This window comes from Microtus oregoni, unplaced genomic scaffold (genome assembly GCF_018167655.1).
Source record: "Microtus oregoni isolate MIOR12 unplaced genomic scaffold, Mior012 000013F_ref0000133, whole genome shotgun sequence".
Classification (NCBI taxonomy): Eukaryota; Metazoa; Chordata; class Mammalia; order Rodentia; family Cricetidae; genus Microtus; species Microtus oregoni.
In genome coordinates, this window is record NW_024543072.1 from 45,774,149 (window position 1) to 45,800,253 (window position 26,105).

A 26,105-nucleotide genomic window follows, 5' to 3' on the forward strand; every position below is an offset into this window, starting at 1 on the left:
AAAGCTGATATAAATACAGAGTTTGTTTCTGACCGCATCCGTTTCCGTTTTGTTCTTATCTCAATGGCCACCTCCAGCATTTACATTCTTCTCACTTCTTGTACTGCAGTGTCTCTACCAGAAGGTGAGTTATTCTAAGACAAGTATCATCCTTTTTCACTGTGGTATCCATGGTAACCTGGACAGTTCCTGCAATATAATAATGCTCAGTAAATGTTTATTGAAAATATCAGCCAGCAGTAATAAAGAATTCATCTTTCTTATCTCATTTTCTGTTTCCAAAATGAGAAGATATGAACATTTTCATAGAGTTAGCATCAGAAGTATATGACATGCTTATTATTTACTGGAGACACAAGCCCCGGATATTAAAAGGTTGTTGTGATGATTATTTTATTTGGTATGAGATTGCATTTTTGTTAAAATCTTGAAAGTATCTAACTACTACATTTCAGGAAATAAACAGAATATTTAGAATAGTCTTGAAAATATAATAGAGCAATAAGACAAGAGAAAGATGAAAAGTTATGTATAAATAGAAAAGGAAAAATCAAAGGATCTCTACTTGCAGATGGAATAATGCCATACTTAAAAGGCCCTAAAGATTCCACCAGAAAACTCTTAGGCCCCCATTTTCAGCAAAATATTAGGGTACAAAATCTTCACACAATCATCAGTACTACTTATAATGAACTTACTTATAAAAATTACATTCACAATAGCTTTAAAAATACCTTGGAAAAACTCAACTCAGGAACTGCAAGACCTCGACAAAGAAAACTTTGAGACACTAAAGAAAACCTCCCCTGATTGTGGATTGACCGAATTAAGAGTGTGAAAATGGACATATTACTAAAAGCAATCTACAGAGTCAACACAATCCCAATAAATTCCAATGACTCTCTTCACAAAACACCACCACCACAACAGCAATTTTAAAGTGCATATGGACACACAAAGGACCTCAAATAGTAAAACCAGCCTTGAGCAGAAAGAGTAACGCTGGAGGTATCACAGTACGTGATCCTTGGATTACATCAAAGAGGCATAGTGAGAAAAATTATGTGGTGCTGGCAGAAAAAAAAACAAAAAATTATAAGCCACTGGAACAGAATAAGGGATCTACAAGCAAACCTACACAGCAACAAAACTATCAAAAATTATACGTCAGGAAAAAGGCTGCTGGAACCATCTATAGAAGAATGAAACTAGAAATGTATTTCTCTACTGTGCAAAAAAAAAATGGACCTATGGTATTCTAAGACCTAAAACTTCAAACAACTAGAGGAAAACATGGAAAACATCTGAAGCTAAACGCATGGACGAAGGACTTCTGAAAAGGGCTCTGATAAGGTATAATCCCAAGGGTTAACAAATGGGATTATGGGAAATTTAAAAGGCTTCTCAATAGCAAAGAAAATAGCCACTAGAGTGAACAGACAGCCTGCAGATGGGGAAAGCTTTGCTAACTACACACAAAACGAATCAGTATCTAGCACTGGTTCTCAACCTTCCTAACACTGCAGCCCTTAATATAGTTCCCCATGTTGTGACCCCAACCATAAAATTATGTCATTGCTGCTTCTTAACTGCAAGTTTGATACTGTTGTGAATTGTAATGTAAATATCTGGTATGCAGACTACCTGATATGTGACCCCTGTGAAAGGGTCGTTCACCCCCAAAGGGGTTGTGACCCATAGGTTGAGAACCCCCAATCTAAATGATTTAAAGAAATGCAAAAGGTAAATACCAAAGCACAAATCTTTAGCAAATGGGCCAAGAGAATAAAGGTTTTCAAAATAAGAAATATAAATATTTGAGAGAATTTCTTTTTTTTTATTTTTTTTCTGTTTTTTTTTTTTTTATTGAGAAAAGGAAAAAAAAATTCCTCCTCCTCCCAGCCTCCCATTTCCCTCAACATTTTCAGCCATCAGGAAATGCAAATTAAAACTGCCTTGAGATTCTATCTCACCGTTAAAAATGGTTGTCATTAAGAAAAGCAATCACCACAGATGCTGATGAGGATGTGGCAGGGAAAGGAATTCTTATAAACAATAGTGGTAACGTAAGCTGGGAAAGCTTCTGTGGAAGTCCCCCAAGAAGCTAAAAATAGAACTGCCATGTGATAGATAGCTCTACCACTCGTGGGTATAGACCCTAAGGACTCTAAGTCAATATACCACAGTGATACTGGCACATCCATGTTTATGGCTGCACTATTCCCTACAGCTAAAAAATGGAACCAGCTTATATATTCACCAACAGATGAAAAAAATGTTACATATATACACAATGGATTTTTTAGCCATAAAAATGAAATTACTGTATTAAAATATTTTTTTGGAAAAGGCAAGGAACTGGGGATCAAACATTAAAAAAATAAGACTATGAAAGAAAAACACTACATTTTCTATCATACACAGCATCTAGATTTAAATTGTGTATGTGTCATGAAAGTTCAAAGAGGACCATGAGAGGGGAAGAAAGGTCTTGAGGGAGGGAAGTCCGGGGAGAGGATGGAATTCAAACCACAAGAAAGGCAGAAGGGAGGACTAAGTGGGGGAGGGCATCAGTAAGAGGAAGAGGAAAGGAATGTGGGGAAACTCAGTGGGGTGGGGGTGAATAAAAATACGACATATTCGTAAAAAATGCCATAATGGAACCCATCACTCTGTATACTAACTTTTTTAAAAAATTGACTATTTGAGTGTATATAGTAGTAACTTCCATTCGTTGACACTCAGAGATAAGAAAAGTAGAATTCTACGCACCGGAGATGTGAACAGTTTCTCACTAGGTGGCTCTCTTTCCCGTGAGTGGGCGGCGCGTTGGTGCTGGTGGAAGATTGGGCCCATTGTACTTCTGCAATCACCGCACGTCACAGCGCCACAGCGCATCACACTTGGCGCTTGCTTACAGCATGAGGGGGCATAGTTCACTTTCTATTTCGTTAATGACAATCTGTCCTTGAGATTTATTTCCAAGTGGGCTGTACTTTCGTTTCCTGAGAACTCAGACATGTTCCAAATAAACACCGTCCTAGTTTCTAATAGGCATTGGATTCAGGGAAGGATCTGGAAAGCGTTTGTTTAGGTAGCATGAAAAACCAGAAGAAATCAGGGACCCAAACCAAAACCAAGATCCCATTGAAATACTGATTTGAACTATATAAGACCATATTCCTGGGGGATTTTATGACCTTACATAACTCTAAATCATTTTGGAATAGCTGCTTACATAACTTTTCAATATGAATTGAAAATAAAATTTGTAAAATGCCAATAATTACTTCACTCCATCAGAATGACTTCCTCCGTGACAGACTCTACGTCATTGGGAGTCATTGTTTTACCCCTAAACTTGACACAAAAATACATATAAGCGAAAATGTTTTTTCTCAAAATGGAAATTTTCGTAGACTTCCTCATGCTGATAAATCCAGGTACTTCTTTTCATACAATTTTTTTTTCCTAATTAAAAAAGTGGCAAGTTCGAAAACATTGCGGATTTTTGAGGAGGGAAATGATTGCGGATTTTGAAGGTGAGTCTTCGATGATGAAGCGTAATCCCCATTGGGTGCCTCTGGAAGGAATGGCAGTAGTCAACCTTCCCGATCACCTCAGCTCTCAGCAGCTCTGCCGGGAGGGCTCGCAGGTCATGGAGTAGCAACTAGATCCTTTAGGAAAAGTCGAACATTCCCGACTGCCTGCCGGAGCGGCATCACGGTTGCAGTGTGCAGTTCTCCTCCCTTAGGGACCCCCGTCGGGGGTTGGGGGAGGGGGATCCTGCCTGTCGGCTTCAGGCAGTTGTGGGGGAAACTCCTTCCAGGTCCCCGCAGCCTGGCGCTGCTGTATCACCGTGGCTTTCCCGCTCCAACCCATCACCCGCCACCTTCAGACCCCGGGTTTTCTTCTCAGGCCCGGCCGACTCAGCACCGGGCTCTAAGAGGAAACTATGGAGGTGGATTCCACCCGCGGAAGGGTGGAAATACCCTCGGCGAATGCCTTGGAAGGGGTATCCCCGCAATTTTTGCTGGGAGGTGGGGTGAAGGAGGAGGAAATGGATTTCACTGTCTGGTGACTATCTCGATTCCCAACCTTTAGAGGGCAGGGAATCCAAGCGGGGAATCCTGGGCGGTTTCCCGGGAACCCGTTCCTCTAGGGGAGGGTCACCCTGTCTACACACAGCGGTTACTATGACAATACAACCACAGCCTCCAGTTTCCATGGCAGCAGCCAGCCCAAAGCGATTGGTCTCCTTTCTATTTCTCCCTGGGCTCCGCCCTATCCCCCCCCCCCCACCACCAACACTCTCCCAGCGTGCACGGGGAGGGGCAGCTGAGGAGAGGGAGGCCTTTTGCGTCACTCTTGGGCGCGCGAGGGAAGACAAGAGTCGAGGAATTGGCGGGCGGAACTGTAGGAGGAAGGGGTGGCGTTTCCGGTGGGGAAAATTGGAGGAGTGGAAAAAAGGAAGCGAGAAGTGGGCGGGCTGAGGGGAGGAAGGCTTTGAGTGTGACTCCCGGCGGATTCGGGCTCGATGTTCGCGGGGAGCGTGGGGTGGCCCCCTCGCATGGGGGGAGAGGCGCGGACCATTAGGAAGCCGCCGAGCGCCGCCACCAACCCCCTCAGCGGGCGCGCAGGCGCCACACAACTTGCTGACCCCAAAAAGGGAGCGGTATAGAGAAGCGGAAATCACCCCGAGGGACCGGCACTGCTAAAGTCTCGCGAGAGCGAATCCGACTTCCTTCCTCTGGTTCTCCCTCCTCTTCCCCCGCCCCCTTCCCTTCTCCCTCCTCTTCCCCCTCCCGAGCCGGAGCGTCCCTGTGTCCCACAGGCCGGAGCCGCAGCTAGAGCAGCTTTCCCTACTCCCTCCCCCTCGCCTCACTCACCCCCCCCCCCCACCCCGCGCCGAGCGAGGAGGAGTCGGAGGAGAGGAAGATGGCGGCGGCCGCCAGCACCCGCGGGGCTGCGGGGCCGCTCCGAGGAGCCTGAGAGACCCACGGAGGCTTCGCGGAGAGACGCGGCGGCGGAGGATGAGCCTGCAGAGCGCGCAGTATCTCCGGTTAGTGCCGAAGCCGGGCCGAGGCGTTGTGGGGACGGGAGGAGGCTTGGGGGCCAGGCACAGCGGACTCCGAGGTGGTGGGGGAGTTGCAGCGTCCTCCTGTCCCCGGGCCTGGGGGCGCGGGGCAGATCCGGGAGGGGGCGGACACACACATGGCTGCCTGATCCCCGGGCCGCCGAGCTGAGGTCCCGCGAAGCCTGGCGGTGAGCGGAGGGAGGTTGGGGAAGCGTGAAAGAGAACGTGTGTGCGCGCGCCTGTGGTCCCAGCCTGCGGGCCAGGGCGGGGAAAGGCACCCCGGGAGCGGCCAGCGACCAGGTCTGGAGGTGGGTGTGGAGGGTCTGCTCCCCACACCAGGGGAAGCGTGGAGTGTGGGCTGGAGCGATGCGTGCCGAGAGTAGAGGCTGGAAGTCAGCACACCTGGGGGGTTGGGAGGGCACCAACTGGAGGGCAAATTAGAGGAAGGGGAGGAACCGCAGGGAACCGGAGCTTGTTCCTTTTCTCGTGGGTTGGGAGTACGAGAAATAATGCCTTCTGTGGTTAGGTGGAGGGATAAGGGGAGCCCGAAAAGAAGAGAATGGATGGGGGAAATGAGGGAAGAGGGAGGTGCTATGAACAAGGTTATGTTCTCAGAAGAAACTGTAGTTGGAAGATACCATTCTGTGTGCATCATTAAGTGCGATGTAGGGAACTTGTATGTTGGAGATAGAGTGACGCATGGGTGTTGGTGTGCCTGTGTGTCGGTGTCTGGGGTGAGGGATTGATTGATGCACGCTTACAGAAGGCACATGCATTGACACTACCTGACGTCGAGAACATTTTGAATGGAAAGACAGCAGCTGTTACACAGTCAGAATGGTTTCATGGATTCTGAGTAAAAGCTTGGAGGAAGCTAGAGGGGAAAATGAAGCCTTGATGGCACAGGAAAATAAGGTTAATTGCGGACTTGTGAAGACTTAGGAACCTAAAAACTGGTCTTTCAGGAACAACTTTTAAAAAGGCATGTCATATGGGAAGATGTTTTTAAAGAGTGATTTCATACCTTGTGGAGAAGGGAGTCGAATGGGTAGATAACTGAGCGATGAACTTAATTTAACTGTTTAGATATTAGCGAAGTGAAAGATCGATGTGTGAGGGTGGACCCACATATACTTATATTGCAAGAGAAGGTATGTTGTTAGGTGATACACGAGGTGACTGTTCTGTCCTTGAAAGTAGTTATTCATTTATACTGGAGAGGAGAGTGGCACCCATGAAGCTTTGATGCATGAATTCCAGAGTTTAGCACAGCGTGTACGCCTGATACTGTAAGTTAACATCCTTTTTTTTTTCTCTGCACCCTTGTTACTTATTGTATTAAGGAAACTTTAAATTATGGCTATAGGTGCTGTAGTCAGAAATAGAAACTACTAGGGCAATTCTTAATCTGAAGGAATTTGCAGCCTAATATCCAGGAGGCAAGTAAGTGCACAGCACAGACTGGTGTAGTCATCACTACAAAGGGTGCCATGTTGATGAGTCCCAAGGCAGGAGATGACCTGAGCAACTGGGGGAATCAGGAAAGGCTTCCTTTGTTCATTTGCTCATTTGTATGCTTATGATTCATCAGTTGTTTGGTGATCACCTGTATGGAAGGCATTGTACCAACTGCTAAGAATAGAAAGTAAGAACTCCACCCTCTTACAGAGCTTATGAGTTTGCTGGGCTTTAAAAGAAAAGAACACTTAAACTCTAAGGCCTCGAAGTGAGTCCACAGGAGTTTAGATATTGAGGATAATATATCTGGTGTGTGAAAACATTCCCATGCTCTTCTTCAGCTTCAGGCCAGCTTTCTGTGCTGCTTGTCTGTGCTCATTCTTTCCCCAAGTATCTATTGGTGGCTTTCTACAGTGTGGGAGCTGAGGTTCCACTGGTAAACATGGACAAATTTATCTTGATAGAAAATCAGTAAACATGAACAGATAAGTACACTAACGGGTCCTTTGAAGTGCTAGAAAGAAAAATAAAATAAGACCATGAATTTTATATAAACACAGTAGTTAAGGAAAACCTATTTTGTAACCTAAAAGGGCCTTGAATTTTATTATCTTTATAGATAAAATGGGTAAACATTAGAAAATTTGTGATGAGGGGTTTGGGATAAAGCTTCATTTGTAGAATACTCAGTTAACAAGCACTACATAAAACTGGGTGTGATGTAGCCAGTCTGTGATCCTGGCATTCTTTAAGTAGGGCCTTCAAAAGTTCAAGGTCATCCACTGTTTGGCAAGGTCAAGGCATCCTGCATTTCATGAACCCCTGTCTCAAAGAAAGAAATCTGAGATGACTTGTTTAGAAGCAATCTATATGTTCATAGCTATGCTTTGGGAAAATTACTGTGTCATAAAATAGTGCATGTTTAAGGGTTAAAATAAAGTCTTGGCAGTCAGAGGGTGTGATAGCAGATAAATTGGGAAAATGCTGATACTTTTAATGCAAAGAAAGCTGACTTTGAGAAGCTTCTGTAGTTATGTTTTTTCTATTTTATAAATCAGCATGGAGGGAAGGATTATCTTTAGGTATGGAACCAGTGACAGCTCGGTGTGAATTTAGCTCGAGAATAGAGAAAACAGAATGAACAGAGTTTAAATGACTGATACATTTCCAGCTGCAATTGCCAGACAAAAAGAGGGCGGCCTGGGCTCTAGAATCCCTTCCGATTTCTCAGAGCCAGTTTTACTTTTGTGGATCTGTCCTACGTAAATAAATCAAATTACAAGTCTGATACTTAGCAGTACACATAGGAGGAAGCTGACCAGTAATAAAGATTTGTATTAGCTTCAGTTACCCTCTGGATTTCATTTAAAGACTGCTGAGGGTCTGGGTGGTGGTGGCTCATGCCTTTAATCCTAGCACTCAGGAAATAGAGGCAGGTGGGTCTCTGTGAGTTCAAGGGTAGCCTGATCTACAAAGCTAGTTCCAGGACAGCCAAGGCTGTTACACAGAGAAACCCTGTGTTGAAGAAAAAAAAGAAAAGAAAAAGACTGCTAAGGGGAGACTGGAGGGTATCTCCAAAGAAGCATTATGTTGAGTTCCTTTGAAAATAAAAGTGTTTTTTTTTCTAATTTAGTAGAGTTATTTTTATTTTATATATATGGGTGTTTTGCCTGCATTGATATGCAGTGCCTGTGAAGCCCAGAAGAGGGTGTCAGATTCTTTGGAACTGGGGTTACAGATGGTTATGAATAGCTGTGTGGATGCTGGGAATCTGAACTGGGACCTCTGGAAGAAAAGCTAGTGCTCTTAACTGCTGAGCCATCTCTCCAGCCCTCAGAACAGCTGTTTTATAGTAACTTAGGGGAGGCAGCTTCTGACCTTGACTTTAGGAAGAGTTTTGTTGCCCGCCTTTGTCAGTGGGAGAAGACCGTGACTGAACAGTTTTTAGACTGCATAGCTGCAGATTTTCCCTTGTGTAGAATGGAAATTTGTTTCCACTTAGCTGAATTTTAATTTGTTAGAGTAAGTGAGCTGGGGTGTCTAGCATTGAAATGGTGGGGTAGTTGAAATGTAGGAAAGGTGGCCATTTCAAAGAGTGAGAAACAAGATTATGAAGTAAGACGTCTCGGTAAGAACAAGAAAGAGTGAACTTAGCATTAAGGGAACTGGAATTCATCTCAAGTTAAAGAAATAGCAGAGATGAAAAGAAAACCTGTGTAGAGGAAAGAGATGGTACTGTGAACAAGAAAAGACTGCGCATTTTTCTCAGCATTATCCTTTCGTCCCCAGCAGTAGGCTGGCCTGACTCCTGCTCAAATGGGTGTTGAAAAGACTTAATTTTTGTAAATTAAAAAATGTCCTTAAAATGAATATTCTAGGTAGGAAACATTGGGAGTGTATTACCCAAATCAAAGTTGAAGTCAGGTGCTTTCTCTTGATTTTTGACAAAATGAAAGATTCTAAAAAAGATTTTGACACTTCTGTTGTGAAAGAGTGGGTTGAAATATAGTTTTTCTGTTGGGGGCAGGAGGGTTAGGATAGGCCATAGATGAGATTTAAGTAAGGCATAATATACATTAGAAGAATGACTTTTTTGAAAGAGTGGAAATTAATAGACCAAAGGCACTGACTTGGGTTTCTATTTATGTGATTAAAAAGCCATGATGAAAAAGCGGGTTGGGGAGAAAAGGGTTTATTTCATCTTACACTTTATAGTCCGCCATCATTCAGGGAAATCAAGGCAGGAACTTTGGAAGAAGTGATGGAGAGGAGTGCTGTTTACTGGCTTGCTCAGCCTGCTTTTTATACCATGAGGACCATCTGTACAGGAGTGTCATCACCGCCAATTTGCTGAGCCCTCCCACATCAATTGGTCCAGAAAATGCCCCCCCCCCCGACTATCCTACAGGCAATCTGATGGAGACACTTTCCCACTTGAAGGCCTCTTCCCAGGCAACTTTAATGTGTATCAAGTTGACAAACTAGCCAGGACACACAGAAAAATGGGGATGAAGGAAGCAGGCTTTAAAATACATGACAGAGAAGACATTGAAGTTCTGAAATATGAGAAAGAGGAGTAATCATAGACAGTACTAGTCAAACAAGTCAAATCTTATTATAAAAGGTGTCAAGAGGTGTTACCAAATAACATCTGCTGCCATTGTGAGAAGTACTATTTCTATTTTGTATACCTTCCTACTTTGCTTTCTTCATTCTTTGTCTTAAATGTTCTTCTATGCTGTGGGTGTTTCAGTGAAAATCAACTTGGAGTTGATTCTCTGGTGTTAGACTCCTTTACAGAAATGGTCCATAAATGCTCCTTGAAAGGACATCTAATGTCATATTCCATGTTAGAAACTTTGGAGCCAGAAATGAAGCAGGAGCCAAAGAATTAGTTGTTTTTCGAGGCAACAGCAAAATGATTGTCATTTTAATTGGAAGGAAAGTATTTCTCTATTGTTGTAAGATAAAATAAATACCTTATGGTAAATCTTGACTGAGGCTAGATAAAGTAGCAAGCATAATCTTAGCTTGGTGAGAGGAGCAGGGAGGATAGAGTATTAGGAGAAATAGATAATTAAGTAGAGTGGGCTCTTCTTTCTAGAACAGTCTGGCAGTGCTGAGCCTGGTCTATTGTTTCCTCACCCCTTCCCACCACTCTCAGCCTTTCTAAGATGTGAAGTAGCCTCAATTCCAGAAAATCAGTCAAACATGGCTGGTTGACCAAATATGGCAATTTTTTTTAAACTAGAGGCTTAGAAGTTTTTGTTATAATAATGTTAACAGTATATTGCCTGCTTCAGTATTGAATGGCTGAATTATCTTGGTTAATTTCTACTTCCTTTGTGGTTTCAGTTGAATTAAAAATGTATACTTCCTGTCTTAGCTATGTTCCTTCTTTGCGTTCTCACAGCTGCTGTCATCTGTCTTTATGGTAGAGGAAGCAATCACTGACTGAGTTTTTTGTTGATGTTTTTATGGATAGGTTAGAGTAAGATCTGAACCCGCCCGTATAGCCAGTTTCTCATGAGGCACTTGGGGTAGGGAATGGTTCACACTGGAAAAGGACTAGTTTGTGCTTCACTATCTTAAGTTATTTGAGTCTTCAGCTACATCTCTAACCCTGACTAGACTTTTAGGTTTTTATTAGTTGTGTGAATTCATGCCTGAAAGTCTAGATGGATTAGTTTAACTGATCGTCTTGTTTAAAGATGAGCAGATAGATGTCTTGCAGAAAGAGGGTTGTTCATTTGCGTGTTACTGGTGGGTAGGTATCACAACTGTCATTGAAGTTTGCCATAAAGGTATATTTTATTGCTGTAGCTTAGCAAAGGGCCTAGGAGGTAGGAATTAAGAAGAGCTAATCGTCAGTTACAGGGAAATAAGTGATTTGGCAAACACGTCACATAGTGAGAACTTGTAACTAACTCCTTGCTGGTTAAAATGCAGTGGATCTGCTCAGGGAAGTTGCTTGCAGCCCAGTTTTTAGGCAGAAGGAAGAAGAGGTGACTCTGAAGAAAAGCTTTAGAGATCTCAAGACACACTAAGCAACAATTCTGCTTGTCTGGTTTTTTTTGTTTGTTTCATTTTCAAAAGGGATTTTTGCAAAGCTTGGCACTTGGTTGATATAGCGGGCTAAATATTCTTCATATGGACATAGTTTGTCTTTTGCACTTTGTGCCGTTAGCAGCCTAGCCTCTATCAGATGCCAATATCATTCTCCCCCAATTTCTTTTCTATCACAACCAAAAATGTCACCATGCATTGTAAGCTGTTGCCTGGAGTGTAAATTCTCTGCCAGTTGAAAATACTGATTTAAAGAATATATATGCATAGTATGTTAGTCAATTTTACATCATTATAACATACTGACATAATCACCTTACTGAGAGAACAAACTTAGCTGAGTTTCTGGAGGTTTCTACCCATGGCCAGTTAGCCTTGTTGAGTTTTGGCCTGTGGTGAGGCAGCAGGTATGTCGTGAGTGTGTATTCATGTTATGGTGACTGGGAAACAGAACAAGGGACTCATTCCCCGTCTCCATTTAGGGTACTCATGTGCTCAGTGACCTCAAGCCTCCTATGAGACTCCTGAGAATTCCATAGTCTCCCAATAGTACCGATCCAGGCAGGGACTAAGCATTTAGCTCTTGTGCCTTTGGAAGATGCTGTAGTTCCAAATTGTAGACATAGCATGGGTTCCTTTTCCTCTAAGCAATGTATTATTTCTTAAGCTTTGTCATCAGTTTTCCCTTAGGTAGTACTAAGCTAGCTACCGTGTTCCTACTTATAGACACATGTAAATATTTCAGTTTTGCTCTACTGGTAGTTACTCAATATTATATGTAGAGCACTGTCACAGCTTTTTCCTGGCAAGTTTAAAGTTACTGGAGGTACATGAGTGCTTCATTTCTCTGTTTTTTTTTTAATTTGTGAACTAGAAGTAATAATTTGTCTGATGCAGAGTATTAAAGCATAAGGTGCTTAGAATGGTTCTGGTCCATAGTAAGTACTAGATGTTTTAGGTATATACACAATCTAAAAGTTAGCTTGTAGTGCTGACTTCTGTGACTCTGCCTTCTGGGCATTTGTCTTTGAGAAGTATTACTGTCTGTCTTTAGTTCATTTCTACTGCTGTAATACAATACCCTGTAAAAGGCAACTTAGGGGGAAAGGGATTTATTTTAGTTCACAGTTCTGTATTACAGTCCATTATTTGTGGGGAAGTCAAGGCAGCAGGAACTTGAAACAACTAGTCACATATCCACAGTCAAGATGGAAGAGAAATGAATGCATAAATGCTTGCTTGCTTGTGCTCAACTCATTTTTTCCACTCTTACATAGTTCAGTAACCCCTACCTAGAGAACAGTGCTGTCCGTGATGGACTGGGTCTTCTTACATGAGTTAATGTAGTTAAGAGGTCACCTACAGACCAGTTCTCTTCCCAGGTGACTGTATAGGTTGTGTCAGATTGACAGTTAAAGCACTCCATCAACTGTAATATTAAACTCAACACGTAAGAGTAAACTCTTTCCACAGTAGTGTGAGTTTGAAACCAGCTTGGGATACATGAGGCCTTGTCTTATAAGTAAATAAATAAGCTTTATATAATTCCCTTCTTCCCATACAATTCTGTAAGCGTTCTCATTTTCCTCATTGGAGTTGCTCCTTGTGATTCTGTCCCTCCTTCCACCCACCGAGGTTCAAACTTGCAGTCATCTTTGAGTTGTAGTTTCTTTACCACTCTGGAAATGTTGCTTTCCTCTGTCTTTCCTTTCTCCTTACTTGTTCTGTCAGTGTTTTACTCCTACTGTGGAAATGGCCTTCCAACTGGTACCTGTCTGCAGTTGTTCCCGGATCACAAGAAGTGCTGACTGGGCTTTAAATACTGCTCATTACTGTGTTGTTGGGAAAATGGAATGTGAATAGGAAGAGATGGCTTAGTGTAACAAATTCTGGTTCTCCTTCACACTAAATTCTGTGTTTTTTCTTTAGACTCCACACCATCTGTCCCACTACAAATATATATTTTGCATTTATTCCAAATTAATATTCTTGAAAAAATATTTTATATGGCTTTCCCTTAATTATACTCCTTAATCTGACATTGTTGACCTCGTAAAATAACTCATCTACTTCCATCAGTGGCATTAGAAACAAAACAATTCAAATGATTTGCTCCTTGTCTCTGAACATGCCATATTTATTTCAGATTAAAACACAGGAAGTTCTATCCTCCACTGGCCTAGTTATACTTGACTTTTTAAATGACTTCCTTTTTTATTCTGTTGATTTCTGCTTTCTTTGGATCCAAACTATTTCTTCTTTTTTGGTACTTGTAGTTTCTTTTTTTTTTTTCTTCTTCCTGTTTTCACATTAATGTTAATCATTCTAGCTAGATTGTGGTAGAGAATATGTCTTAACTTTTTAATTTGTCATCCATCCCATTCATGCACCCATCAACCCACTGCACTCCTGCCTTAGCCTCTTGAGTTCTGGGGTTGCAGGCTAGGGTCTCCACACCTCGTCATATGTATTTTACAGTAGGCATGAATATTCATAGACAAGTAGAACCTTTTTTTTTTTTTTTTTTTGGTTTTTCGAGACAGGGTTTCTCTGTGATTTTGGAGCCTGTCCTGGAACTAGCTCTTGTAGACCAGGCTGGTCTCGAACTCACAGAGATCCGCCTGCCTCTGCCTCCCGAGTGCTGGGATTAAAGGCATGCGCCACCACCGCCCGGCCAACAAGTAGAACCTTTTACCCCTTCAGGTTGCAGTGAAAGCTTCCCAGCACCATTTTGAGGATCTGTGTATTACATGCATGCAGTGCTTCTTACGCAGGCCAGAATAAGGCATTGGATCCTCTGAACTGTAATTATATATGGTTATATATGGTTATGAACACACATAGGTGCTGGGAATCAAACTCGGGTCCTCTGGAAAATCAGTCGGTGCTCTTAACTACTGAGCTGCCTCTTTAGCCTCTGGTGGTAGCATTCTTGAAACAGGGTTGTGATACATTGCTTACACTGATCTCCAACTCTGAGCTCAAGTGATCCTTCTGCTTCAGAGGTCTCATGTACTAGAGGCATGTGCCATTGTGCAGCCTGAGCATAGTTTTTAAAACAGTAGCAGAAGTAACCAAGTTAAAAGTTAAAGGGAAAGGAATTGAAGAGAAGTCAATTCTTATGCAGTAGTTCTTTGGGACATATGAGACTTGAGTTTTCTCTTCCTTTTAGTAAGCAGTCTCATCTTAACTACGCTTTACTAGTTATTTGGAACACTTAAATTATTAATAATAATTATTAAATTATACCAAAAGCTTTAGCAAGTTTGTGTAATTCTGAAAGCAAATTTGTATTGCAGGATTTATCTTATTCCTGTGATAAGCAGATAGGGAGCAGCAGGAATTCTGTATCATTGGGGGAAAGATGATATGCCTCGGTTCTTTAGTTACTGACAAGTGAAGCCTCATTGGCTTTAATGCAGGTGTGCTATAAGAAAAAATACTTTGTAGAATCTTTGATAATGGACTTCTGAGTTTTTTTCTCATCTGTGCCTATTTCCCACCCCTTGCTGGGGATGGAACCCTAGAGGTTCATGCATTCTGGGCAAGTGCTCAGCCACCGAACTACACCTTAGCTCCTTATTACAGTTCCCATGGCATTTTGTTTTGTTGCTATCTACCTTGTAAGAGTTTTGTTTTGTTTTTGTTTTTCAAGACGGTTTCTCGGTAGCTTTGGTGCCTGTCTTGGAACTAGCTCTGTAGACTAGGCTCGCTTTGAACGAACGCCCAGGGATCCACTTGCCTCTGCCTCCTGAGTGCTGGGATTAAAGCCTAAAAGTCTGTTGTATTTAAATAGCCGTGCTATATATATGAATAATTTGCATTGGTATGGATCTTGGTTTGTTGATACAAATTTAAGGTCAGTTTTGTTATACTGTGTCTATGTATTTGTGATCTTGATTAAGGTATTGTGTTTGTCCAGCTCATTTAAAAATGTAATGTATAATTAAGAAATAGAGGCTAATAGATAGTCATCTATAATAGTCAAACTTGTAGTCATGTTAGTTAGGTTTTCTAGATATAGATAGGTAGGCATTCTTCAAATCTTTCAGAGACCTTCAGAATATGGCATTTAAGATGTTTAAGAACTTACAACTTTACAGGACAGTGAGACACATCTGTTCCTGGCAGCATCAAGCTATTTCAAGAGGATGATAGGCATTGAAGAGACTCCTTATGGAGTTTGTTAATCATTTGGACAAGAAACTGATCTTGCCTGGGCTGCTTGATGCTATGCTGTGTGAACTGGACATGCAGGACCCACAAAGAAATGACTGCTGAACTTGCCTCAAGATGAGACGATCCTTCGAGGTTCCTGCTTCATGAAAGAGACTGCCAGACATTCTGCAGGACACAGAAGAAAGTGACTGACAAACTGCCAAAATAGGTGAAACTGTCTTTGAAATTTCCTAGTTTGGCCAGGCGGTGGTGGCGCACACCTTTAATCCCTGTGAGTTTGAGGCCAGCCTTGTCTACAAGAGCTAGTTCCAGGACAGCTAGGGCTGTTACACAGGGAAAACCTGTCTCAAAAAAACCAAAAAGAAAATTTCTGCTTTATGGAAAAGTCTGCTGGATACCATAGGCCTGTAGGCTAAAAATAGATACTCCAAAAATACAGAAGAACTTTGGGTGACTTTCCAGGCAGTGAGATATCTCTGTCAATTCTAGAGTATTGAAAGTTGCTTACCATGTACTTGCTGTTTACTGAGGTAATATTATATCCTTCTGAAGTCTTTGATGGAGTTGAAGAATAGTTACAGTTTTCCTTAGATATAATAAAAGATAAATAGATATAAATTTTATTACTGTATTTCTTGCTTGGTACCTGTTTTGTTCTATGTAATTTTTCTATGTTAAAGTTAAAAACTTTTCTTCGTATTTAAACAGAAAAGGGGGAGGTGATGTGGGATTCCCCTCTGTAGACTGTGAATACCATTGGTTAATAAAGAAACTTTCTTAGGCCTGTGGTAGGGTAGAGTAGAGCTAGGCAGGGAAAACTAAACTAAATGCTGGAAGAAAGAAGGCGGGGTCAGGGAAAAGCCATGGAGCCTCGCCAGAGACAAACAACAGAACTTTACCCGGTAAGCCACAGCCTTGTGGTGATAAACAGATTAACAGAGATGGCTTAGTTTAGGATATAAGAGTTAGCCAGAAATACACATAAGCTATTGGCCAAACAGTATTGTAAATAATAGTTTCTGTGTGGTTATTTTGGGAGTCAGGGTGGCTGGGAATGAACAAGCAACTGCCTTCTACATAACTGCCATATTAGTGCATCAGTTTCCCCAAGCCCAATGTTTACAGACTTCAGAAGTTGTAGTCTTTTTTTCTCTCTCTCTTCTCAAGACATAGTGTTTCAAGGCTATCGTCAGTCATAATGCTGTATATTATATTCTACTAATGCTTCTTAGGTCATAAATGATTTCATTTCTTATTAGGTTATCACCTAGCTGCATTTTCTTTGATATACTGTACAGCAATGATATATATATATATATATATATATAGTGAAATTTTCCATTCTTTCTTTTTTGTTTTTTTGAGACAGAATTTCTCTGGGTAACAGTGCTGGTTGTCCTGGAACTTGCTTTGTAGACCAGGCTGGCCTCAATCACAGAGATCCGTCCACCTGTCTCTGCCTCTTGAGTGCTGGGATTAAAGGTATGTGTCATCACCGCCTGGCTTAATATATAATTCTATGAGATTATATTTCTCAAATTTAAATAACTATAATAAAAATGCCATTTGTTTTTCTGACCAGTTGTTCTTTAATGAAAAAAAAACAGCATTTTGAGAAATCAAATGAGGAGGCATATTCATTATAAATTCTGGCTTATAAACGGATAGAGAAAGAAACCAACATATTTATTTTCTAATTTAAAAATAATTTGACTAAATTTGTACACAGGAGTTTGTTTTGTTTTGTATTGTTTTTGCTTCTTAGAACAGGAGCATGATTTTAAAAAATGACTAAAAAGGTCTTTGAATTAAGACCGCCTTAATTTGTATTTGTGTTGTTCTGAGTTCAGGTCCCTGACCTTACATACTAACAGCGTAACCGTAAGTCTCCCTAGCTTTAATTTTGCTGCTAGTGATCATGGTAGGTTACTAGAAGAATTTAATGAAAAACTGGACTTCTCGTGCAAAGTCCAAAGTTTTAGATGGGCAAAGAGCCTATTTTCAGTGTCAATTTAATTTTATGTATTTTTATTATAATCTTTGTTTGTTTTTCAAGACAGGGTTTCTCTGTAGCTTTTGAGCCTGTCCTGGAACTAGCTATTGTAAACCAGGCTGGCCTCGAACTCAGAGAGATCCGCCTGCCTCTGCCTCCCAAATGCTGGGATTAAAGGCGTACGCCACCACCGCCCAGTTTATTTTCTAATCTTTAAAACCTGTGAATATTCTAGGCCAGCCTGGTCTACAAGAGCTAGTTCCAGGACAGGCTCCAAAGCCACAGAGAAACCCTGTCTAAAAACAAAACCCTGAGAATATCTTACTCTTTGTTACTTGTTGAGAGGAAACTAAAGATTTATTTGAATTTGCATAGCTAACTGGCAGACTTTAAAGTGCCATTATCTACTGGACCCACTGTAATTACAAGGACCCATAATTGTGGAAAAAAGCAGAAAGCTAGAAAAGCCTTTCTTTTGTCTTTGAAGATGGAAGAAGGGCCACAAGTTAAGGGATTCAGGCAGCCACTGGAACCAGGGAAAGGCAAAAATCAAAAATGCTGATTTCCCCCCCCCCCCCCCCCCGCCACTCTTCAGAAAGCATGCAACTATGGTGATTTTAGTGCCCTGGCGATTCTGTTGAACTTTCGATAATGTAGGTTGTTCTAGGCCATTTATTTATAGTAAGCTGTTAAGCAAAATTAATAAGTTAAAACAATATTTTCTTTCATAGAGCATCACGGAGTTGAAGGTGTTGATCTTGGTTCCAGCACTGTTTAAAAGCACCTGTTTCCACACATCGTCATCAGTGCTGATGATGATCTCTCCTCATAAAGCAGATTCTTTAATATATGGCAAACCTATCCATTGCTGTAGCATATATTAGAATGTGTTCTGCTAGTCAGCATTCTCTGTTATAGATAGATGCTAGGATTATCAGTACTACAAGACAAAATAAGTTTAAGAGCACCTGATTAAACAATCTTGAGGAGCATACAGGATCTTGGTACATAGCCTTGGTTGACCTCATTCTCGCTCTAGCCCATGCTATCCTTAAATTTGTGGCATTCCTTCTACCTCAGCCTCTTCTGTAGGGTTACAGATAAGCACCACTCCACCTGGCTGTAAAACTGGATTCTTACAACTTTTAATGTGCTAATATGTGTTGTAAGCATCGAGGAAGGAGGTGTAGTTGTTTCTCAAGAGTTTCCTATGACTGGTGTTTCCTTAGGGAAGGAAATGATGTGATACTATTCTTTAAGTTTTTTTGTTTCTTTCTCTCACTATATATTGCTCTAGCCATGCCACAGCATACATTGCCATTCTTAGAACTCTGCCTCTAAAGTCTTAGATTCGGCCATACCAACCACAACACACACACACACACACCCGCATTAATCTGCTTCTAGTTTAGACTTCTTATATACTGATTTTTCTTCCTTCCTCCTTTATTAGTCTTTTATCTATTCATCCTCACCCTATCTTGTCTTTTCCTGTCCTTCTTCTGACATTGGTTTACTATCTTAACACAGTACCCTCTTCCCCTCATCCCATTGTCCTTGCTCACTTTTCTAGAAACATTCCACACTGAATGATTCTGACAGTCTGCCTCTTTGGGTATCCAGTCATTTAAAAAGTCTTCTTAACTAGCTACTTAATGTAGTCTTTAATGTGTATTTTCCCTCACTGGCTTGCCTAACTCTTTATAGTAATTATTTTACACTTTTACTATTTCTTGAAGCTTTACTGATGGAGGAAGATAGATGATTTTTGAGGTTTAATAATACTGCTATATTGCTGTGTTTTGTCAAGCTACACATAGCAGTTTGAATTCATTTAAACTAAAAAAAAGTTAAAATTCAATTTCTCTGTCTCATTAATACATCAATCTTTTTTTTCTCTTTTTCTGTAGTACTTTGGCATTTCAAATATGTTAAAATTTTTCCCTGACAAAACAAGTCATGCAAAATGGACTTTATTAATCTTCACTTTTTGGAGGTAAGGCTAGAATCTCATGTAGCACAGGCTGGCCTCGTACTTACTATGTAGTTCTGTAGCTGAGTATAATTTTGAATTTCCAGTTTTGCCTTTATCACTTAAATGGTAAGATTAACAGGCTTAAGACAAACCACACTTGGTTTATTGGTGGGGAGGGGTTTGTGAGTGGGAACATGACTGGGATCAGACTCAGGGTTTTATGCATGCTAGGCCAACTATACCTTATGCACTATGTACCCTGGAACTTCAATTTATTTAATTTGAACTTTAAAGATGTGTGCTTAGGTCTCTCAAATGCTAAGTATGTTAAACAATTTGGGTGTAAAAATCTACTTTTAGGGGACTGGAGAGATGGATCAGCAGTTAAGAGCACTAGCTGCTCTTCCAGAGGATCCTGGTTTGGTTCCCACAAGACAGCTCAACAACAATCTGTAACTCAGATCCCAGGGGATCCAGTACCCACTCTGGTCTTTTCAGGCACTGCACATATAGAGTGAACAGAAGATGTTCATGCAGACAAAACACTTGTGCACCTCAAAAGGGGGTGAAAATTAAATCTTTCAGTAGTATATTTTATGAAATCTAAAAATCAGTAACTAAAAATTATGGTATTGAATTTAGACATGGTATATAATTGTGAAATATTAATTAAATTTTGAAAATTTAGAGCAAAAAATTTAAAATCTTTAATTGACTTTATGTTGAATATATGTTGAAATGGTAATATTTTGGGCACGTGAGGTTAGATTATAGTATTAAAACCAGTTTCATTGTTTCTTTTCAATTTTCAGCATCACTAGAGAACTTGATTATGTATTTCTTTCTATTGGCCAGTAGTAATATAGATCATGAGGAGATTCCAACAAAGGATTTTTATTATTGAGTGTTTAAAAGGAGCTTTTTGTGTGAAATTACATTTATTACCTTGATGTTTAAATGTACAGTTGTTTGTTTAGATAGGATTTCTCTATGTAGCTATGGTTGTCCTGAACTCTGTAGTCCAGGCTGGCCTCAAACTCAAGAGATCCACCTGCCTCTACCTCCTAAGGACTGGGATCAAAGATGTGCACATCCACGCTGGCTATCCAATTGTTATCTTTCATTATAGTTTGTCTTATTTGCTTTATATTACTTCGATAACCAACATGACCAAAAAAAAAAGCAACTTGGTTAGGAAGGAAAAGCTTTATTTAGCTTTCCTATTATGAGAAGCCAAGGCAGAAACCTGGAAACAGAAACTAAAGCAGGTACCATGGAGGAATGTTGCTTACGGGCTTGCTTTACCTGCCCACAATTGGCTGGGCCCTCACTCCATCAATCATTAATCAAGAAAATGCTCCACAGGCCTACAGACTAACATAATGCAGGCATATTCTCAATTGAAATTTCTTCCTCCCGGATGACCCTGACTTGTCAAGTTGACAAAAAAAAATCCAATCAGGACAGTAGTCATCTAACATTTATTTACGAACTATATTAAAAAGCACTCTCCTAAAGAGGAACTTAAGTATGAATTATACTTTTGTCTTGCAAAGAGTCAGAGCGTGGAGTTTAGGAAGATAGAAACAGAATTGGGAGGTAAGTTGTTGCCATATTGAATGAAAGACTTTATATACATTGGGTTGTAAATTGGTGTGTTTTGAATTGGCAAGGTAAATTTCGGGAACTCTGCAAATGAAGTTATGACAGAGATGAGAGCCTGTATTAGTATTATTGGGATAATGGGAAACATTACTGAGAGATTTTGCAAGGATGCAGTCAATGGCTTTTAATAACTAGTTAGATACGAAGAACGAAGGAGAGGAAAAGAGGTAGAAGATGATGAAGTTGGCTAGGGAAAAAGGACATAGGGAATAAAAGTATGGCTATTGAGTACATTCAGTTATGGTGAGATACCAAATAGGCAATTCAAAGCGCTGACTGCTTCCAGAGGACAGGTTTAACCCCAAAACTCACATGGTGATTCACAGCTGTCTGTAATGTAGTTCCCGATCACAACTCAACATTCTTGTCTGACTTCTATGAGCACCAGGCATGCACGTGGTTAGTACACAGAAATATATGTAGACAAAACACCCATCCAAGTCACATAAAAATTATGTAAAATGAGATCATTGCAAATAATTTTTGGTTATGTTTTAAGATCTTAGTACACAATAACTGGAAGGAATCACAACCTCTGCCAGCTCCACATCTATGGATTCAGCCAACCCTGCATCGAATATATTCAGGAAAAACAAAACAAAAGCCCAAAAACCCTTTGTGCCATGATAGGGTTCACATACATGAAGCCCACAGTTCCCAGCAATAGTAGTAAAACTGTTTCTGTAGTCAATATGCATGGATTTTTTTCTCTTGTTGCCATTCTCTAAACTACATAGTACCAACTTTTATTTACTAAACATCTGCATTGTATGAGGTATTAGAAATAATTCAGAGATGATTTACAGTATAAAGATGTGTATAAGTTACATCTGTCTTTTTTCTTCTTTTTTTCCCTTTTTTTTTTTTTAATTTTTGAGGCCAAATGGGCTGTCTTCAAGCTATGTAACTGAGGTTAACCTTGAATTTTAGATCTTTGCCTTCTGAGAGCTGGGGTTGTAGAGAAGTGGGATTACAGGCCTTTACTACCTCACCTGGTTTTTGAATTTTGAGGAATTGAACTCAAAGCTTTGTGTATGCTAGACAAGCACCATGCCAACTGAGGAGCATCTCCAGCAACTGGGTTATGTACCTAGTTCAGCTTCTGTTCTTAGACTTTTAGTAATCTATTGGTGCAAGTGTATGTGAATTAAATAAAAGTAGAACATCTGGGGGGTGGTAATACTATGTTGCTACCACTACTTTAGTTAATTCCTCCCAATCATTTATATAATTTAAGAATTTGCATTTATAAAGGCAGTTTGATTCAAATAAGCATTGTTTAGAAACAACACTGACTGCATTCACATTGCAAGATGCCAGCCACTTTGTGTCTTCTTATCCAGTTTAATCATTTATAAACAACAGAGGTTTATTTCTTCCTGCTTCAGAGTGTGAGGGCCATTCTGGGTGTTGGCATGGGGTCTGAGAACATGATCACAAAGAGCCCTAGCTAGTTCTCTTTAGTCCCTATATGAGGCACTAGTCCCTAAGGGATTAGCCATCCTATGACATTCATGTCCAAGAGTCTGCGCCTATTAATATTGTTGCATTGGAGTTTAGCTTTCAGCATGCATTTGGGAGGAGACAACATTTAAACCAAAGCGAGTAGTTAAAAGTTACTCCATTTACTTCTAATTTTTTTTTCATTTTATAGATTAGATCTGCCTTCTATTTTGAATCTGTTTTGTACTTGAGGTTGCTTGTTTCTCTTTCTCTTTTTTTCTTTTCTTGGTTTTTCAAGACAGAGTTTCTCTGTAGCTTTGGAGCCTGTCCTGGAACTAGCTCTTGTTGGCTGGGCTTGAACTCACAGAGATCCACCTACCTCTGCCTTCCGATTGCTGGGATTAACGGTGTGCACCACTACCAACTGACCTGGTTGTCATCTAGGTTTTATTTTTTAATCCAGTTATAGCATTATTTTTTTTATATTTTTCTCTCCTTTAAGTTCCTTGGTACTTTTGTCAAAAATTGGCTATATACAAAAACACATATTCACATATGCGTGAGTGTCTTCGTCAGTGCTCTATTGCTGTGAAGAGACACCATGACTGCAACTCTTAAGCAAAGAATTCGGGCTCGCTTGCAGTTTCAGAGGTTAGTCTATTATGGCGAGAAGCACAGTGGCACACAGACAGCACGCTGGAGAGGTAGCTAAGAGTTCTACATCTCATCCACAGAAAGCAGAGAGAGAGAGCCGCTCAGCCTGATTTGGGCTTCTGAAACGTCAAAGCCCACCCCAAGCGACAAACTAACTCCAACTAGGCCACAGCTACCCCACCAAGGTCACTTATAACTAATCCTTCTAAGTAGTGCCACTCCTGGAAGACTAAGCATTCAAATATATAAGCCCCTGGGGGCCATTCTTATCAAACCACCACAGTAAGTGCATCAGTAGATGTTTATTTTTGGCTCTTGTTCTACAGTATCTCCTCTTACATTCCCTTGCTTACTATAACTCTTTAGTGGGTTTGGGGTTTTTTGTTGTTTGGTTTTTGTTTGGTTTTTTTGTTTGTTTGTTTGTTTCTGAGACAGTGTTTTCCTGTGTAGCCCTAGCAAACCTAGAACTCCATAGACTAGTCTGACCTTAAACTCAGAGATCTGAATGTCTCTGCATTCTGAGCATGGGATTAAAGTCATGCACCACCACTGCCCAGCTTTAGTAAGTTTTAAAGTCAGGTAACATACACATTCTCAAACTTTATTCATTTGAAAAATTGTTAGTTATAAATACTTGTGTTTCCAGCTAAACATGAAAATGTCTACCAATTTCCATCAAAAACCATATGTTCAGGCTTTTATTGAAATTGCATCATAACTATAGATAATCTGGGGGGTGCTTGCAAGTGTTTCCAATATGACTTTTGGTTCTCACTTTCTGTTTGTTTTCTTTACATTGTTTTCTTCATTCCATTTGTTTTGAGTGGAGTGGGCCCCTTTTTACAGCTTCTTACGATCAGTGCTTTTAGAGCTTTCTCTTCTGTATAAACACTCAAAGCTCTGGATGCCTCCCTGCTGCCTTTGCTGCATACTATACATTATGCACATTTCCAGTTTCATTTAGTTTAAAACACTTTCAAATTTCTCTTGGCATTGCTCCTTTGAATTTTGGTTCTTTAGAAATAAATTCTTTGAAGAAAAAAAAAAGAAAAAAATTCTTTGATTTTTTTTTTTTAAGTTATTTGAAGAATTTGGCAAACATTTCTTTCTTTAATTATTTATTTATTTATTAAAGATTTCTGCCTCCTCCCCGCCACCGCCTCCCATTTCCCTCGCCCTCCCCCAATCAAGTCCCCCTCCCTCATCAGCCCAAAGAGCAATCAGGATTCCCTGACCTGTGGGAAGTCCAAGGACCACCCACCTCCATCCAGGTCTAGTAAGGGTGAGCATCTAAACTGCCTAGGCTCCCACAAAGCCAGTATGTGCGGTAGGATCAAAAACCCATTGCCTTTGTTCTTGAGTTCTCAGTAGTCCTCATTGTCCGCTATGTTCAGCGAGTCCGGTTTTATCCCATGCTTTTTCAGACCCAGGCCAGCTGGCCTTGGTGAGTTCCCGAAAGAACATCCCCATTGTCTCAGTGTGTCAGTGTGTGGGTGCACCCCTCACGGTCCTGAGTTTCTTGCTCGTGCTCTCTCTCCTTCTGCTCCTCATTTGGACCTTGAGATTTCAGTCCGGTGCTCCAATATGGGTCTCTGTCTCCTTTCATCGCCTGATGAAGGTTAATATTCAGGAGGATGCCTATATGTTTTTCTTTGGGTTCACCTTCTTATTTAGCTTCTCTAGGATCACGAATTATAGGCTCAATGTCCTTTATTTATGGCTAGAAACCAAATATGAGTGAGTACATCCCATGTTCCTCTTTTTGGGTCTGGCTTACCTCACTCAGGATAGTGTTTTCTATTTCCATCCATTTGCATGCAAAATTCAAGAAGTCATTGTTTTTTACTGCTGAGTAGTACTCTAATATGTATATGTTCCATACTTTCTTCATCCATTCTACCATTGAAGGGCATCTAGGTTGTTTCCAGGTTCTGGCTATTACAAACAATGCTGCTATGAACATAGTTGAGCATATACTTTTGTTGTATGATAGGGAATCTCTTGGGTATATTCCCAAGAGAGGTATTGCTGGGTCCAGGGGTAGGTTGATCCCGAATTTCCTGAGAAACCGCCACACTGCTTTCCAAAGTGGTTGCACAAGTTTGCATTCCCACCAGCAATGGATGAGTGTACCCCTTTCTCCACAACCTCTCCAGCAAAGGCTATCATTGGTGTTTTTTATTTTAGCCATTCTGACAGGTGTAAGATGGTATCTTAAAGTTGTCTTGATTTGCATTTCCCTGATCGCTAAGGAAGTTGAGCATTTGAACTTCTTCTGTTGAGAATTCTCTGTTCAGCTCAGTGCCCCATTTTATAATTGGGTTGATTAGCCTTTTACGGTCTAGTTTCTTGAGTTCTTTATTTATTTTGGAGATCAGACCCTTGTCAGTTGTGGGGTTGGTGAAGATCTTCTCCCAGTCAGTGGGTTGCCTTTCTGTCTTAGTGACAGTGTCCTTTGCTTTACAGAAGCTTCTCAGTCTCAGGAGGTCCCATTTATTCAATGATGCCCTTAATGTCTGTGCTGCTGGGGTTATACGTAGGAAGTGGTCTCCTGTGCCCATGTGTTGTAGAGTACTTCCCACTTTCTCTTCTATCAGGTTCAGTGTGTTCCGACTGATATTGAGGTCTTTAATCCATTTGGACTTGAGTTTTGTGCATGGTGATAGATATGGATCTATTTTCATTCTTCTACAGATTGACACCCAGTTTTGCCAGCACAATTTGTTGAAGATGCTCTCTTTTTTTCATTGTATACTTTTAGCTCCTTTATCAAAAATCAGGTGTTCATAGGTTTGTGGGTTAAAGTCCGGGTCTTCTATTCGATTCCATTGGTCAACTCTGTTTTTATGCCGATACCAAGCTGTTTTCAATACTCTGTAGTAGAGTTTGAAGTCAGGGATGGTAATGCCTCCAGACGATCCTTTATTGTATAAGATTGTTTTGGCTATCCTGGGTTTTTTGTTTTTCCATATAAAGTTGATTATTGTCTTCTCCAGATCTGTGAAGAATTTTGATGGGGATTGCATTGAATCTTTGGCAAACATTTCTTGATGTGAACAACTAATTGTAGCTGGCTTTCTAAATTGATTTGTATT

At 40.6% G+C, this 26,105-nt stretch overlaps 1 protein-coding gene across 7 annotated transcripts in view; it reads left to right on the plus strand.

Annotated features, from left to right (window-relative positions):
- The first annotated feature begins 4,744 nt into the window (after nt 1-4,744).
- Nucleotides 4,745-26,105, plus strand: part of Smg7 (SMG7 nonsense mediated mRNA decay factor) — a 66,654-nt gene continuing 45,293 nt past the window's right edge. For 4 of the 7 annotated variants that reach the window (XM_041662519.1, XM_041662522.1, XM_041662524.1 and 1 more), the window contains exon 1: nt 4,944-5,062. Coding sequence is in view for 1 of the 7 variants with exons in the window: in XM_041662521.1 (XP_041518455.1) it covers nt 5,034-5,062 (29 nt within the window). In the remaining 6 variants the exon portion in view is untranslated. Of the gene's footprint in view, nt 5,063-19,204; nt 19,270-26,105 lie in introns of those variants that run through there. The other 3 variants (XM_041662525.1, XM_041662521.1, XM_041662520.1) reach the window with 3 other exon arrangements.